Source organism: Bombus bifarius, unplaced genomic scaffold (assembly GCF_011952205.1).
Source record: "Bombus bifarius isolate JDL3187 unplaced genomic scaffold, Bbif_JDL3187 scf7180000008008, whole genome shotgun sequence".
Taxonomy (NCBI): domain Eukaryota; kingdom Metazoa; phylum Arthropoda; class Insecta; order Hymenoptera; family Apidae; genus Bombus; species Bombus bifarius.
Window position 1 is genome coordinate 3348028 of NW_022884386.1, and position 18113 is coordinate 3366140.

The 18113-nt window shown below is 35.0% G+C and overlaps 2 protein-coding genes across 9 annotated transcripts; both read left to right on the forward strand.

Annotated features, from left to right (window-relative positions):
- The first annotated feature begins 4896 nt into the window (after window positions 1–4896).
- On the forward strand, window positions 4897–7607 carry LOC117206693. The gene is made up of 3 exons (XM_033446243.1): window positions 4897–4916; window positions 5581–5935; window positions 6585–7607. The coding sequence occupies exons 1-3, from the start codon at window positions 4914–4916 to the stop codon at window positions 6668–6670; spliced, it is 444 nt and encodes a 147-aa protein (XP_033302134.1). The 5' UTR covers window positions 4897–4913; the 3' UTR covers window positions 6671–7607.
- Window positions 7238–17731, forward strand: LOC117206688 (probable phospholipid-transporting ATPase IA). Of its 8 annotated transcripts, none has more exons than XM_033446231.1 (23): window positions 7238–7468; window positions 7817–7932; window positions 8515–8916; window positions 9189–9427; window positions 9511–9609; window positions 9679–9789; window positions 9877–10124; window positions 10199–10479; window positions 10553–10847; window positions 10925–11154; window positions 11232–11608; window positions 11687–11824; window positions 11893–12045; window positions 12120–12317; window positions 12394–12493; window positions 12564–12808; window positions 12908–13033; window positions 13114–13254; window positions 13341–13459; window positions 13532–13666; window positions 13734–13838; window positions 16126–16223; window positions 16782–16927. In XM_033446231.1, the coding sequence occupies exons 3-23, from the start codon at window positions 8835–8837 to the stop codon at window positions 16925–16927; spliced, it is 3666 nt and encodes a 1221-aa protein (XP_033302122.1). In that variant the 5' UTR covers window positions 7238–7468; window positions 7817–7932; window positions 8515–8834. The 8 variants fall into 8 exon arrangements, with proteins under 8 accessions (XP_033302122.1, XP_033302125.1, XP_033302123.1 ...); XM_033446234.1 differs by having other exon boundaries at window positions 8722–8916; XM_033446232.1 differs by lacking the exon at window positions 7817–7932.
- The last annotated feature ends 382 nt before the right edge of the window (window positions 17732–18113 follow it).

An 18113-nucleotide genomic window follows, 5' to 3' on the forward strand; every position in this document is an offset into this window, starting at 1 on the left:
TGCGTGATTAAAATGCAGTTCACCAGCGTTGGAATGTTCCTAACATTATATTCGTTGGTCATAACGCTGGCAGTGAAAATGCTGCAATATCGTGTCTTGATAATCATATACATATATTATACATACATATCTTTACATACATATCTTTGATGTTGCAATTAAGCTGTTAGTTTTCATATTTCTGTTGTAAATATAGCATTGAGAAAATTTTCTCTAGTACATCTTATACAGATATATGTACAATTTACGTAACGCGAAGGCATAAACTTCCTGCTGATAATGATTTTTCATTAGACAACATCGGTGGAAACAACAGTCGAAGATATAAACGATGGATTTCTGACAAATGACTGACCGTGCTAGCATCATTATACTGTAGTTCCGTTATTTGTGATATCATTAGATCTTGTGTTGCACGATATCTGGTCGCGGCGCTCGATGAGATTCTTCCTTCGATTGCGGCGTAAAATATTAAAAACGAGTAGGGTTCCGCTTCCATCGTTCCATTTGCACGCGAAGCAAGTGACCTGTGCACGATTCTTTCGTATAAATTCATCAGAAATATCGTTCCTGTTGTCGGTTACGTTGTGTGCGGCTTGTCTGCTTTCTTTCTTAATTCATTTCCCAATTCCGTAATAGAGGAAGGACATAGGAACTCATTTTGAGGGTGTGGCGTCACGTGTGTCCTATCGACGGAATCAACGCCGTCACCGATCGCAAACATAAAAGCTGACTTCGTAAATAGACGAGCCAATATATCTCTCGGTATACACATACAGTAGATGATCAGTGGGAGATGGGAAGGGCCGCTCCTCCTTGTTATGGCATTCCCCCGACTTATCCGCTTTTATTTCCGTCTCGAAAAACACGGTTGCACCCATAAGCCAATTACACGGATCATGCGATCTTTTTCATTATAACTCACCATCTTATCTTGTTTGTATCTGATTTCAAATAGATTTCATCGAATAGAAAAATTGTTTCGTCATTTGTCATGTTTTTTTCCTCCTTTCATAACCGTTCAGATCGATATGGGTTTCTTTGATGTATTTGTTCGATATACGAGAAGACAGAACGTTTACGATTATAAATGGAATTTCCCGCGAAATTCAATATGCCTGGCTGCATCATCATTGGCGTAGATAGAAAGCCAACGATAATACGGCAACACGCTGGACGAAAGATGAGAAACACTTATCCGTGGAAAACGTGTACAGTCGAGTGAAAATCGATGCGTATAAAAGCACTCTTGGGGATTAACATTTCGGTGAATTGTTCGAAAGTGTAACGTCCTTTGCAAATCCTGGCAACCCACTTCCGCTAAAGGGCGGTCCTTGGTAATAACGGGACTTAGATAGGGATCGACTATGTTTTTACGTCTCGTGACCCATGACTCGAGCCTGGTCACTAGTATATGCCTATGTAATTATGTGAAATCGATAAAATTCAATTATTCGGCGACTCTTCGATCAATTTATTTCAATCGAGATATCGATTTGTTTCTATTATAAATGCCATCGCATTCCTTATTAGTATATTCTTCCTCTCCTTTTTTAATATCGGTATCGTATCGTTTATTATACAATTTATTCTACAATTTGTTTTGCGAAAAGACCTTGGTTTTATTCCATGAAAATCTTCGTGGAACGTCGATGTATTTACCAAATATACGCGTGGATTTTGCATTTTATCAATAATAACGCGAACGTGCCACGATAAGTAGCATATGGTAATAACGCAATAACAACGTGTATACGTATCTCATTACTTTTGATACATCTCGTTCCCTATTGTCTCTTATTTACCAACCTGTTTATTTCGGCATTGTAACTTCATTTTTTGTATTTGCTGTTTTCTACCACGTACGAAGGCATAGTATTCCCTCCGTATTAGAGCATTTCATAGAACGTAATTTCAGCAATCCGCAACGTATAAATTGATAGATAGTTTGATGTAAGTGCCACTCAGTTTGATCGCCTTAAGTAGAATAAGCAACGGTAGTCAGACACGACGGTTAAGTCCTCTTCTTATGGAAGCTTTAATATAAAAACTGCTTCTAACTTTCCTATACTACTAAACTCTATCTCTACGACATTATGAGATCAATTTCAGCCATTCTATCTAATTACTGGTAATGATCAACTTCTAGTAGTTCAAACACAAAGAGGCGTGCGAGGAATAGTAGTCTGACGTAGATCGCTTAATTCACTTCCGCACGATCCTCCACGTAATGGAAACCACTCCCTTAACCTGTTTGTACTATCAGGCTACTTTCTAACATCGTAATAATACAATATATATGTCGTTGATTCTATCCATTGGATTTAATCGTTTGTTATCATTAATCAATTCGATAAACTTTCGATAATTAAATAATTTCAATTAACGATAAACGATAAAACTCTCTTGGAATAGGCGATGATTTTATGGAACGATTTTATGGCCTAATTTGTCGATCGAATGGTGACTAAGTCTAAGCGAGCAAGTGGCACGCGCAGAAGATCGTAGGCGGTTTATATCAGGGAGAGACGAGAGCCGACGCGTCTGTCAGGTAATAGTATACGTCCTTCCGTCGACATGAAAACCCGCGTCCAAGAAGGGAGACGAAGAAGTAGTACACGTGTACGCGTGTTGTTTTTAGGGATAACGGGAGAGATGGAAGAGTTAATGAACGGTGTCGTCGGGCGCGCGTTACACCAATCGACTGTTTCTTGCCATTGCCTGTCCAAAACATGCTTATTAAACTAATCACGAATTAATTACCGTTATCTGGCGCGCGGTGTTCACCGGTTAATCGAGTCGTGGAATTACACTTCAAAACGTAGTTTTATCTTTTTCGAATACTGTAACACATCTGTGCTAGTGCAGAATACTACGTTCAGTGCTTTATCGTACGCAGAGAAAATTTCGCAGATCTTAAACGTGATAATGAGCAAGTTGTCGGAATGAGTTATCGGACTATATTCATTTTCAAGAGCTCGTTATCAACTTGAGGAGATTTCAACTGTAAAAAATCATAAGATCGACGTGATAAAATATCGAACGATTTTTACATGTAAAATATTAGACCGCAGGCAGCGAAAGTGTACGAAGTCGACAGGTTGCGTGAAACTTATCAGCGTAAAATTTTCTAAATACCATGGTGCCTCTTGGCGGTGAGATTTCTATCTGAAACGAGAATTTTATGAGAACCGACCACGTCAAGAAAATATTTTCCACCAGTGTTTGGTCGTCCTTCGAAAAATTTCGATTTTCTTGCCTGGTTTCGCCATATCATCAGACCATATCTATCGATTGTTCGTGGATTTCATTTTACACCCGATATCACCAAATGATACGTTGCAGCATGATTGCGTTGATCTTGATTACATAGACCTCGTAAATTGCTCGTGTAGTTGCGCTTCTTGTGTTATTCTGTGTCATTATTACACGTTGCCGATTTGTGCTTATAATAATACGAGGAACCTTGATTAAGTGTTTTGCTGTAACTTTCACGTTCGGTCGAAACTACGATATTTCGCTTCATTGATTGGTCGCTATTTACCTCCAGTTTTTGACGTAAATGTTTGGTATCAAAGAGCATAGAGAACAATTCCGAAACATGGCTCCGGATAATCAGTAGTTTCGTATGATGGTTGATTAACGTGGCCAAAAATTTTCACACGTCCTAATCCACTTGATGCCGATGTTTGCACGTGGATATGATTGATCGTCATTCAGGGAAGAATATCGAGACCTCGCGTGGCAGAGACTTTACGGAGTGCAAACGTATTTTTCACACAGTGCTCGTTACATCGCGTTATTGACAAGGTGTTCTTTTCGCCGACACGCAAAGGGACGCTTCAGTGTAGATCAATCGTTTCCTCGTTACAGAAAAAGAAAAAGAAGAAACAAAGAAAAAACGAAAGAACGAAAATATAAAGTGATCGTGTGTCGTTCGACGCGTTGATTCCTTTTCCTGCGGTATGAGCACAAGCTGGATCTATTTCCGTCGTGAATTTGTTCTTAGAGCTGTTTCGAATATTCTACTCTGTCGCAGGAGAATTGCGATACCTGTTGTACAACTCGTCTGGCCAGAGAACCACGTTTACTACTGAATCTTGAATCCCGACGTTGAACAAGCAAGCGTGACGAAACTGAAACTCTGACATAGAGATTCGTTACACGGACGACGAAGAATCCCATGTTATAATTTTTCTTTGCTGCTAGAAGCGCATATCGCGTTAGTACGTTCGTAGTGTGGCATCGAAGTGCCTTGCTAAAGTAGATAAGAAACGAATAATACCGATAAGTTGTCAATACCATTTCTGGTTATATTCGTTCCAATGGAGATAAAGAAAAATAAATTATTTTTGTAAGCTTACGTCAGTAGGAGCCTGATAAAATATAATCAAAGTTTCGACGGCCGAAAACCATAAAACGGGTCGAAGGACAGCCGCCAGAAATCCGCCTTGGCCTACTTGATTGAAAATCGTGAGTACATAACTGCACGCTAATGTCTGGACCTTCTCCTAAAAAGCTCTTCATAAATAATACATCGGGTGTATGAATTAATTTAGAGAATAATCGTGTCATTGAAAACGATACGTGACCAACAGTAAGGATTCGTGTAAGCACAAATTCAACGCAAACTTCTACGAACATTCCTCTTCGTGTTATCTGGTTTCATTGTATAACTAAGTAGAAGTATTCTTGCAATATATCTACTGCCTGTCTGTCTTCGTCCGATGTGATGTTCGTTTCTTCTAGTGAGTTTTTACATCGAGCTCTAATAGATTCACATTGTAACCACGTATGTAACCCATACAAACGCGATGAATTATCATCGTATAACCGTAAATTGTCGCAAAGTGCTCGTGTCGTGAACTGTGCCTCGTGCACACCCAGAACATCAATATTTGCCTTTGTTTTTAATGGTATCGTTGAATCCACAGACTTACCATTTTTACAACATCCACAAAGTACTTCCAAACAATGATCAAACTTAGTTCTTGTTACGTTCTGAATTATTTTATGTTGTTCGTACATGTATTCTTATTTAGACGAATTATTACAATATGTATCTCTACAATATGTATGTCTTTACATTGTATATTCTTAACATCGGCATTACATCATCGCAAATTATGTTCGTCGAAAGACGATCGTATTTTACCGCTTGATCGTAATCTTCACCTACGCCTCGTTTTATTTTCAAAATAGATATGTTTGTGTAGCTTTAAGTATCTGTCCGCCTTATTATTACATACCAAAGACAAGAAAATGCATTATCGAATCGGGATACGAATCATGATAATTTGATCTGGGATAATTTAATATATATATAGATAATACTTATCATATTGAAAATATGGTTGGCGTTTGTTGATTCACAAATTCTACAATATACTCGGTTAGATAAAAATCAAAATTTAGATAAAGCATAAAATCATACCATAAAAATTCGAATCCCGATTCTCCTACTGACTTAATAACTGTTTCGATAAACGAGTCATCTAAATGTCTAACACACTTTTCTCCTTAAGCTAAATACTAAAGATAGCCAACATTAGCTACATTAATAAATTCGATCTGATTTAGGCCCCGCTGCGTTCAATGCAACCAACTGCCAGGGGGAGCCCCCAGGTTCCCAGTTCTGGCTTGTTACGTCCATTTACACCTCCGGATCTTTCTTCTATACCTCATATGGACGGTACACCCCCACAAAACAGCGGTGTTCGTAACAGTTCCTCATCCGTGAGCGGTCAAACCAACGATGGTGCCCAGCAACAATCCGGCCCATATATCATCGGTAGTCCCATCGATCTCGGCAACATCGATAACGTCGACAATATTGGCCTACGTATAGATTCCCTGACGACTGGGATTGAGAGCCGAAGGACACGTGAACACATCGAACTGCAGGAAGCTGGAGTGCACGAAAGAAGTTCCGAAGGTAAAACATGTCCACAGGCTGTTATTTCCTGCAATTGGCGACTGGAAAGATTTTCTGTTATTAGTAGACTGCGGATCTAGTTTATGCATTTATGGAAAATTTAAAAGTACGAACATCTGCAGAATATATGTAAGACGAAGAAATATACAAAATATCAAAAGTAGAGCAGACGTTATGGCATTTAATAGATGAAACACAGCTCTATTCAGATTCTATTCTTTTAATTGTGATAAAAAAATGACTTTACAAAAAATATCCAGAGTCTAGTTATTCACAATACTATGAATATAAATACGCTATAAATAAGCTCGTAATATGATAGCTAGCCACAAAGTCGTATTGTTCTTTGTGGTTGTAAAGATACATGCCAAAAGGATATATGTTGATAGGATTTCTAGCTGCAAGTTCAAATCTCTAGTATTGAATGGCAGTAAATATTTGGTAGCGAAATTAAATTTTAAGTTTTTGAAGTAGAATTTATTCGGTGTTTAGATCCTACATATTGTAGAATATTCACGTATGAATAATTCTTGTCGTTCCTATCGTTTAATTCGAAATACATTCTGAAATATTATAAAAAGTGAAAAATCTAATAAGAGTTCCCCGTTCCCTTTGTATTTTATATCGTAATATTGTTCCATTAAAATAGCGCGAACGGATTGTCCAATAAAGTATAACATCAGTAGCGCGGAGCTACCTTCAGTCCACCCCAGCGGAAATGTCCTTGGCCTATAGTCTCGGAGCGTTGTATATTGACGCAACTTTACCGTACGTACATGCCTACGTATTCATGGAAAATACTGGTGGAGTGAAGCTCGGTGCTGATGCCAACTTGTTGCCGGTAGCAAGCGCATGCGTTTTCAGGGTAACACGTGTACAGGGCTGTCACATTTTGTGGACACCCCCTTGTCAGTAGTGTACTAAACCACTTGAGAGCCTGTGTCTCTAAGCCATCTAAATATCCAACGTTTCAAGCCAACATTTTCGATCTTATACGTTCAAAGTATCAACGTATTCATCTATTATATTATTTTCATATTGAAAATCATTCTATTTGTTTCCTTTAGTTCTAGTAGTATTTTTTATCCATCGTTATTTATTTTTTAATTTTAGTATGAATAAGAATACAATTAAATGTTGATGATCGTAAATGAAGTCGTACTAGTAACATAAATTGCACGTATAAATTACCTAACTATTGGCAATCTAATGGGCCGGATATACATACCTTGGTAAAGAAGTCGCTGATGACCAGTGCCACCTACGAACTAGAATCAGTGTCTCCCGAGCAAATTTGCAGGCGTGACATGGTTACGCGAACTCGCGACTCGAGAATTTTTGCAAGAAGTACTGCGGGTTTTAGAGAACAGTTAAATGTGGATTAATTCGTAGGATCGCGTTGCACGTACATTCGTATTTCCGTTGTATCGGTAGGGGTGTGGCGACAGGCGCGAAGCTTCTTCCGCCACGATGACGCAGATATGTAGTTTGTTTAACCGATCGTTATTTCGAGCAGAAAGGTGTTCGACAGGTGTACGTTCCATTTCATAGGAAGTTTTATTATAGGAAGACGTGCGTAGATCTTCGCAGAATGTTGGCTATCTATATTGTTTTCTTTCATGGATTAAGCAAGTTCCAAGTCGGCTGAATAAAATGTCAAAATCGTATATCAGTTTTGATCGTTATTTTCTAATCAGTAACGAATAATATAATCACAGAGAACACGTTTAATTTGTATTCTTTAAATTCAGTGCCTATTGATGTTTCTTATTCCTCCATTGTCATCGATTGTATTCAATTTAGTAGCCTCGCAATAAGCTGTCTTTTTTCATTTGCAACTTTAATCACATTCAACTACTTGTTACACAACTGTTTTGGTAGTGATGACGTACGAATGGATAATATTTCGCCGGAAGTAATTATTACATGATGGGTGTTGAGAAACTATGGGATATACGAGCTCAAATATTTTGCGTGCACGCGTGTCGTGGAATAATGTATGTACACTATCAAAGAATAATCATTTAACACCCACGTATCGAGTTTGATACTATACAGTTTTTGTTTTGCGTAATACGATCTAGATGCAGCAGATACGACTAATATGTGTATATTCGGTATTCACAATGTATATACACAAGTGATAATACTCATATCAAGACGTTCACAGTATTGGTATAACCGGCTGTCCTTGAAATGAGATTTTGACAAATTTTATTTAAATTATAAAATAGATTCGAAAAATGTATATATTTTATATGCAAAGTCGTTTAAAATTCAGCTCTGCGATAAGTATATAGTAAATATTTGTTAGTAATACGATGATTTTGTATTATTTTTTTACGAACTATAATTTTACAAATCATTAACATTTTGTTTCACAATTTTATAGTATATATAGACAATATAAGTACATATAGTTATACGTATAGAATTTTTAAAAAATTATCAACATACACGAGTTAAGTTGGAGATTTAATGATCATTAAAATGTTAGTGACATTAAAATGAATTCTTCTTAGGCAATGTAGCTTCTTATTGACCGCGATAAAAGAGTTTCTTACGGAATTCCTTTTTAGATATGCAGCTATAACCTCCAAGATGATAATAGAGTCCCGAACTACGTCATTTTCTTCTTAAATAACATAGTGAAATCACTGAGTTCGCTCTCGTATCTAGACACGTCTGAATTCGTGTATTATCATTTATTTTTCGATATAATTGAACGAAAAGAGATGTGAAACGTTACTGATTTTAAATCGTTTGATATTATATCATTAATACAGCATCAAAGACATTAGATTGTGTTTGTAATAGTGTTGCCTTGTCGCGCGATAAATATGGATCGGTGTGGCAAAGAGAAGTGATGTGAAAGACATTTCATTTAACAACCAGTAACATGGAAATAGCTCGTACGAAAGTAATACAATGGTTCAACGAACTCAGATCCCGGTTTCATCTTTATTTGTATGCTCAAAATCGTAAGTCAACATATTCAGAAAAAATATAAGTAGTTGATTGCAATCAAACACGCGATCATTATAGTTAGATAAGAAATACCTTCAAAGTTATGTTATAAAACGAAAAAAGCGAATTAATAAATAGCATAATATGTATTATTAAGTAATATCGTATTACTGATTAATTCTTTCATATGTAACGATCGTAACTTATTTAGTTTATTATAGTTTTGAAGCAAATGTTTCGATGAGAGTAAACATAGTAATATAAAATGATATATATTTTATCGTAGTTGGTCCCATAAGGGCGGAAAATGGTGCATCCCAAGGTGACGATCAACGGTCTTCGTATCAACATGATAGCAGTGAAGAAAGGGTGGTTTTCATAAATGCTCCCCAGCAGCCAGCGAAATACAACAACAATCGCATTAGTACCGCGAAGTACTCACTCCTTTCGTTTATACCTATGTTTCTTTTCGAACAATTTCGTCGATATAGTAATTGCTTCTTCCTATTCATCGCCCTCATGCAGGTAATCATTAAACAAATCTTACGTACGTAAACAAACGTTTATATGGTACTTTTTATTACACATTATCTTGTCTTTAATTTTAGCAAATACCGGATGTATCACCTACAGGTCGATACACAACTTTGGTTCCATTAATTTTTATTCTTAGTGTATCTGCATTAAAGGAGATAGTCGAAGATATTGTAAGTATCCCTAATCATAAATTAATTTTTATTATCCAATATAAAATATTATAATATCGTTACTTACAGAAAAGGCACAGAGCAGATGATGAAATAAATATGCGTGAAGTGGAGGTTTTGAGGGATGGCCACTGGCAATGGATACAATGGAGAAATATTGCCGTTGGTGATGTGGTTAAGGTTGCATCCTATTTTTCTCAAGCTGGATGTGGTAATGATTTATAATTAACATATTCCTGCTAGAATCGCTTTCTTTAATATGCATAGGTTCACAACAACAAGTTCTTCCCTGCTGATTTGATTTTATTATCATCATCGGAGCCACAGGGTATGTCTTTCATAGAGACTGCCAATTTGGATGGAGAAACAAATTTGAAGATACGACAGGCCCATCCTGACACTGCCAGTCTCTTAGATACTGTTGAATTAATGAATTTTCGTGCAAATATTCAATGTGAACCACCAAACAGACAATTGTATGAGTTTAATGGAGTATTGCGAGAAACAAATAAACAGTATGGTTGTTTCTTACAAAAATTTGAGAGATGTTATGAAGTTGTATGTAAGAAATGTATATTTCACTTTTTAGACCTGTAGCTTTGGGACCTGATCAAGTATTGCCTCGTGGTGCAATGCTAAGAAACACACGGTGGGTGTTTGGTGTAGTAATTTACACAGGCCATGATACAAAACTTATGCAAAACAATACTACAACTGCACCCTTAAAAAGGTCTACCTTGGATCGACTGACCAATACACAAATACTCATGTTATTCTTTATACTTCTTTTGTTGTGTCTATTATCTGCAATATTTAATGTTCTTTGGACCAGAGCTAATAGTTATGGATTGTGGTATTTAGGTTTACAAGGTGAGAAATTGGCTTATTTTCTCAACTTTCTCAAAGCTGATCACAAAACTAAATAATTGTTTATTTATTTCAGAGGAAATGACTAAAAATTTTGCTTTTAATCTCTTAACATTTATGATTTTATTTAACAATTTAATACCCATTTCGTTGCAAGTCACGTTGGAAGTAGTGAGATTTATTCAAGCCACATTCATTAATATGGATATCGAAATGTACCATGCAGAAACAGATACACCAGCAATGGCACGTACAAGCAATCTTAATGAAGAACTTGGTATAGTTAATTATGTCTTTACTGATAAAACTGGAACTCTTACGAAAAATGTAATGGAGTTTAAACGATGTTCAGTTGGTGGCAAATTATATGAGTAAGCGTTTTAAGTAATTTCATTTATTATCTTTTATCTTATTTACTTGTTTTTAAGTAAAAAAAATTTGTTTACAGTTTGCCAAATCCAAATATAAATGGCAATGAAGTCGCTACTAGTATTAATAGTGAGCTAATTAGAGATATTGTTGAAGGAAGATCAGTACAAGATTCTTCTCGTCCTGTTGATAAAAAGGCTGCAAACCATGAAAAAGTGGTACATGAATTTATGATTATGCTCTCAGTGTGTCATACTGTTATTCCTGAAAAAATTGATGAAACTGTAATTTATCATGCTGCATCTCCAGGTAATGTATTTATATTAATGTATCTATATCCTTAAACGCTATTCATAGTTTAATTTTATACACGATTATCTAAATAGATGAAAGAGCGTTAGTAGATGGAGCTCGTAAATTTAATTACGTATTCGATACTAGAACGCCCGCTTATGTGGAAATAATAGCTCTGGGTGAAAGACTTCGTTATGAAATATTAAATGTAATAGAATTTACTTCTGCTAGAAAAAGGATGTCCGTAATTGTCAAAACACCAGACGGGAAAATCAAACTTTTTTGTAAAGGAGCTGATTCCGTTATTTACGAAAGATTATGTCCAGCTCCCTTAGATAATAATGACCTTGAACAGAGTAGTTTGGACGATTTCCGAGACGTAACTTTGGAACATTTGGAGGCATTTGCATCCGAAGGTCTAAGAACGCTTTGTTTTGCCGTTGCAGATATACCTGATAATTTCTACCAGGTGAGTACCATTTATTGTTAATTCAATTACATCTTGTTCATTTTGAATAAAATTGTGACATCAACCGTTTTTTAATAGTGGTGGCGTGAAACTTATCACAATGCGACAATTAGTTTAGGAAATCGTGAAAGTATGATCGAAAATGCTGCGAACCTTATTGAAACAAAATTAAGATTATTAGGGGCAACTGCTATTGAAGATCAATTACAAGATCAGGTATGTGTGTAGTTTGTTTTCCGATATATGTTTCCAGAAATGAATGATGGGAATTCATAATGTCGTAGGTACCAGAAACAATACAAGCTCTTTTACAAGCTGATATTAATGTATGGGTATTAACTGGAGATAAACAAGAAACTGCCATAAATATTGGCTATTCTTGTAAATTGATTACACATGGGATGCCATTATATATAATTAATGAATCATCTTTAGATGTAAGAAAAGATTGAGAGCACTATATTTTCTAATTTTCTTAGGAAAGAGTTTTAAAATCAATATCTAATTACAGAAAACAAGGGAAGTTATAATACAGCGGTGTCTTGATTTTGGAATCGATCTAAAGTGTCAAAATGATGTAGCTCTTATTATAGATGGAAATACCTTAGATTTTGCATTATCCTGTGATATTAGAATGGATTTTCTAGATTTATGTTCATCTTGCAAAGTTGTTATTTGTTGCAGAGTTTCGCCAATGCAGAAAGCCGAGGTGATCATGTTGTGAACTTATTTTATTTTTATTTGATATTTCTTAACAACAGTAATAACGTAATAAAGTTTTTCAGGTAGTTGATTTGATAACAAGTAACAAAAAGGTTGTAACACTTGCTATTGGAGATGGCGCAAATGATGTAGCTATGATCCAGAAAGCACATATCGGCGTTGGTAAGTTACCTATTCGTTGACTTTGTGACAAACAAGAAAGATGTATATTACTAATTTTTATCATTTCTAGGAATTTCCGGGGTTGAAGGTCTTCAAGCAGCTTGTGCTTCTGATTATTCTATTGCGCAATTTCGTTTTTTAAAACGTTTGTTATTTGTTCATGGTTCATGGAATTACAGTAGAATGTGTAAATTAATATTGTACTCATTCTACAAAAATATTTGTCTGTATGTTATCGAACTGTGGTTTGCCATTTACTCCGGCTGGTCCGGACAAATCCTTTTTGAGCGATGGTCAATTGGTCTTTACAATGTTGTAAGTTATAGGCTCATATTGTGCTATCATATAATTACTAGAATATATAATTATTGTATATTACATGTTACAATATACAAGGTACACTATTTACATTAGGTATTTACAGCAGCTCCTCCACTAGCTATGGGTCTGTTTGATAAAGTATGTTCCGCGGAAACTCATTTATCTCATCCAGGATTATATGCTACAAAAAATACTGGAGAATCGTCGTTTAATTTTAAGGTATTGTATTCTTTGTATAGTATTAGTCATATTTGACATTATGTTAACAATTTTGTACAATTTCGACATTGCTTACATAGGTATTTTGGATGTGGATTGCAAATGCTTTAATACATTCATCTCTTCTTTATTGGTTATCACTGCTGGCTCTAAAAGAAGGTGTGATATGGGCAAACGGCCGAGATGGTGGATACATTGTTTTAGGAAATTTTGTATACACTGTATGTTTCAATTTAATAATTGTTTTATTGTGCTATCAAAATGAAATCAGTTCTTTATAAAAAGAATATATTTTATTTTTTTATAGTATGTAGTTGTAACAGTATGTGGAAAAGCAGGGTTAATAATAAATTCTTGGACGTGGGTCACTCATTTGGCAACATGGGGATCTATTATGCTCTGGTTTTTGTTTATTCTTATATATAGGTAAGTTACGCAATATATCTGTATTTTATTTACATCAAAAAATGGTGAAGTCATTTATTAATTCAATTACAGTAATTTTTGGCCTGTTTTAAACGTGGGTGCAGTGATGTTGGGCAACGATAGAATGCTGTTTTCTTCGCCTGTATTCTGGCTGGGTTTGGTACTTATACCAGCAGCAGTGCTACTTGTGGATGTAACAGTTAAGGCGTAAGTATATATCCAATAATTATCACAATATGTTAATTACACGTATTTGAAGTATGTCCTGTTACAGAGTAAAGAATACAATTTGGAAGTCCGTAACTGCGGCAGCTAGAGAAAATGAGATTCGAAAATCAGACCCCGGGGATATATTCAACAGTCATGACTACAGAAGCTCGTAAGTTATTTTTATATCTTTTTAATGTACATTATAGAAATTCAGAATTATTATAGCGACTCAGAATTGAAAAAACGTCACGAAACAAAGGCATATGCTTTTAGTAATTCATTTTGGTAACTTATCAATAATATTTTTTTGTATGGGGTTAAAAATTCACATACATTTAGATACATAGCAGTATATGTACCTTGCATGAAAAATTGGTAGAGTAACAAAAACAAAATTACTTATTAATGTTCAATATGCATGGCTTATTGAATGTAACATTTTAACAAACCACGTTCACACTAGAATAACATTCATTTTTATACGATGACAATTCCTATATAACTTTCAGAACTAACAAATCACTTAGAGATGCATGCGTATAGCGGTATACAGTATTAATCTTGTTACAAATGGTGTTTACAATTTGTTTTCATAATAGTACTTTTTTTTTCCAAGGGCCGAACAACTTTCCGATGTTTTACTATATTAGGATTTCTTTATAACAATTATATTTTTAACATTCAATTGTCTCAATTGAGTAGAAAAATGAAAATTGCAACAGGAGATCGAAGTCATATTCGAGGAGGCGATGGTTAATTCGATGTTGGACCTCGATTTGGTCGCCACGAAGGCGAAATAAGATCAAAGTCTTCCCGATTGCACGCGCAGCGCGTGATCTGTGGTTCATTCATCATACAGGGCATGTTTCAAGTGCACCATTCCGTATTCCATGTTCCTAAAGATTTTCTACAAATTCCCGTCCACTGTAAGATCAGTAAGCATCCTCATATTTTTTATACACCTTACCTATTCCTACCTAGTATCGTCTACCGTCTAATACTGTACGTGTTTACCTTTTTTTTATTGTATTAAACATTATACGTACTAGAGACTACTTACTATGAATTTGTTCTTTAATACAAATGTAGTATAAAGTCTATTACATATCTGCATATAAATAAGATTGATAATGTTTTCTTTACTTTCTACCTAGTAGAAATAGAATCATTCTGTATACTTATGCAATATGGTATAGGAGCAAAAAGAAAGCTAAAGCATTTCATTAATTGTATCTCTGTTTGCTCGTATGGTTAATTGTCATCTTCATCTGTATTTAATTTCATACTTTATTCTAAATATTACAATTTTTCAAATTTATTTCAAGCGATTTACAGTATAGATTGGTGATTATACTTCGTACGCGTATATAGTAGCATCGAAGACCAAAGCTTTTTCGAAGTATCGTAGCATACGAACGTAGAGAAACTTTAGTTATTTATTTCTTTTTATTTTATTTTCAATCGTTTAGCACTTGGATACTAGTTGGGTTTGCAAGAATAAAATTGCATTAAAATAATATGCAATAAAAGATATTGTAAGTAATACGGGCAAGTGGTTGTTTCGAAAGTAAACTAATTCTGGTAGTAATATAGTTTGGCAAATCACTTGAAAAAACCCATCGGTATGAAGCAAGTACTCTGTTTGTTAATGCGGTTTTCTGGTATGTTTTATTCGCGGTATCCCGTGAAGGCCTGTGCATGCCATCGCCGAGCTCGCGAGGTGTAAGTACCCCCAGTAGTATGTATGTAACTCGTAGTGTTCCTGTAATTCTACACTTTCAGGCGAAAGCACTGCTGATTAACCAAACTGCATGATCGTTCAACGGTTCACTTGCAAGGGCACCGCGGTATGAATAATATTAGCACGTGTATCACAGTCACCTTTTAATACAACTTTAACATTCTTTCTGTATCGAAACATGTAAGGATAGAAATTGAAATAGATCATATTGGAAATTAGTTGGATGGAAATTAGTAGAATATATAGATACAAATCACGATCTTAGTAAATACTTTTTTATTTTATTACTATTTCAATTAGCTTCATTTACAGTGTTTATTCGAATTTTCAAATTCCTAAGGGTATATATGTGTTAATATGTGTATTAATTAGTATGAACTTTTCCATTAATATATTAAAATTAATTTTTATTAATATAATATTACAAAGGATACGATTTGTATCCAAGTTGTAATAAAAAGCATCAAGGAATATTTAAATAGAATTCTTAAAAATAATAGAGCATCGATTAGAAGAATTATGAACAGAAAGATCTGATAGTATTTCTAGCACCGCATGAATCAGTTTAGATAAGTAACTATTAGGTAGCCGGTGAAGAGAAGGCTACACGCGAGACATATCATTATTGTGGGGAAAGAATTTGAAGTGTAAGGATGAGGACGACCAATAGATAAACGAGTGTTTCTAAAACAATTTTGAATGCACGGCTTTCCAGATTGACGGAGACGGCACGGCTATTGAAAAACGTAAAAAGTGTTTTCACCAGGCGATCAAACGCCGCCTCCAGAGTTAATACCGATGTGGAACTATCACGTAAGTTGTTTTATCTAACGACGACCTGCAATCAAGAAAAGCAGAAATAAAAGAAAAACAAGGACAGTCAGAACGATGGTCCTTTTGTACAAATTCTTTGTCTTCTAAGCTCGCCGTTTGTAGTATTTTCTTTACTCGTTACTAACAAATATATTTACTTAAGAGCACACGCTTTGTTATTCACGACTTTTGCCTATTTAATATAAAAAAATTTTTTTCGAAATAAGCAATCTTCCACAATATTTGCACCTAGATACGTTTTAACAATGTATATGCGCTGTGTTATTATTAAGCTACAAGCTGCACTAACAACATTATTCTGACAAAACTTGTACTTTCACTAACCTTTAATTGTTAGAGTAACTCGTACTTGTCTCGAGTACTCTCGTTGTCTTACGTAATGATGTCTTAACTTGTAGTTTAAGAATCTCTCTAAAATCGTAAAAAGACGATAGAACATATCCTGCAAGACTGTAAACTAACATCGATTATAAATAAGTCTAACATTTTCCTGTAGATAGTGCATGTGTGTTAATTAATTTAATGTTGTAATAACAGAGATTAATAGGCTACGATCTTTGTTGTTGCACATGCTGCGCGATGCAGATGGATTTGCATTCTCTCAAGAGGAAGGAGGCTCGGTGACACAGACGGACGTAATCAGAGCTTACGATACAAATCTTCCGAAACCTGGCGGCATGTGATCTTAATTCTTCTAGCTAGAGAAACCACACAGATGTATATTCTATAGGTACTTTTTTCGATTAACGAAATCAAAAATAGAAAAAAAAAAAAGAAAAGAAAAAAAGAAGAAAGTGAAGAAAAATGGAGTTTTTCTGGGAATTTGGTACTCGCCAAGCCCTACGTAACGCCCGTCTATTGTGTTTCACAACTGATTCGACATTTCGCTTGTTCTTTCCTTGCAAAAGGGAGATGTTACGATTTTTGATGACGGGCCTTGTAACTAATAGTATTAGAAAGACTATCAAACGATAATTCTAAAAAGATGTATCCCCTGTTTTCTTAAATTACTAAGATTGTGTACGATTAAGAAAGAAAGAAAGACAAAGAGAAACCCTATCGGTGTCCTACGCCCTACGTAATTGTTTTTGATACCCTCTGAGATTTACTATATCTATTATATACCTCAAATCTCGTCTTGTAAGATCTCGTACTTCTTATAATCATCGTTTTTGTCTTGTGCATTTAAATGCGGTGCATTTCTAAACTCATTTTACGCTAGATCTAAATCTTAAGAGAACCATTACGCACTCTGAATGTATATTCCGTTTTCGTAGTTCAACGGGAACGTAGTTTTTTTGTGGAATTTGATGAATTTAAGAAACGAATAATTATTGTATATAGAAAGAAAGATTTGTTTATGCGACTGGCGATACGTAAGGCGATACAGAGAGTTTGAATTTCGATTGCGAACATAAGCAAAACGTATATTCTAAATATGTACTGTCAAAACAAAAAGTATATGAATAAGAAAGTATTCGAGGAATTATCCTTCGAAACGTTTATCGTGTAAAAGGACTAACTAGCGTTCTGTCGATTGTCGTGATTTAGATGTTAAAGGAACATTGTTCCCACTGGATTCCACGTTATTCGTTCATTCAATTCGTTTTTTTTGTTCGTTGTTAAATCAATTTTAATATACATATTTTGCGATTATATATACGATAGTTGCGTTGTTATCTAGTCAAAAAAATTTGATGTGAGTGTGTTTCCATTCAGAGATTTACTCTTCCGGCCATTATAAATACTTTTTTTTTATGTTTACGACTGATAAATAGAAATTTATTATTAAACTTATTATTAAAGAAACGATATGTGCACATATATAGCAACAATTTTGTGTACATTATATTCAGGATACAATATACA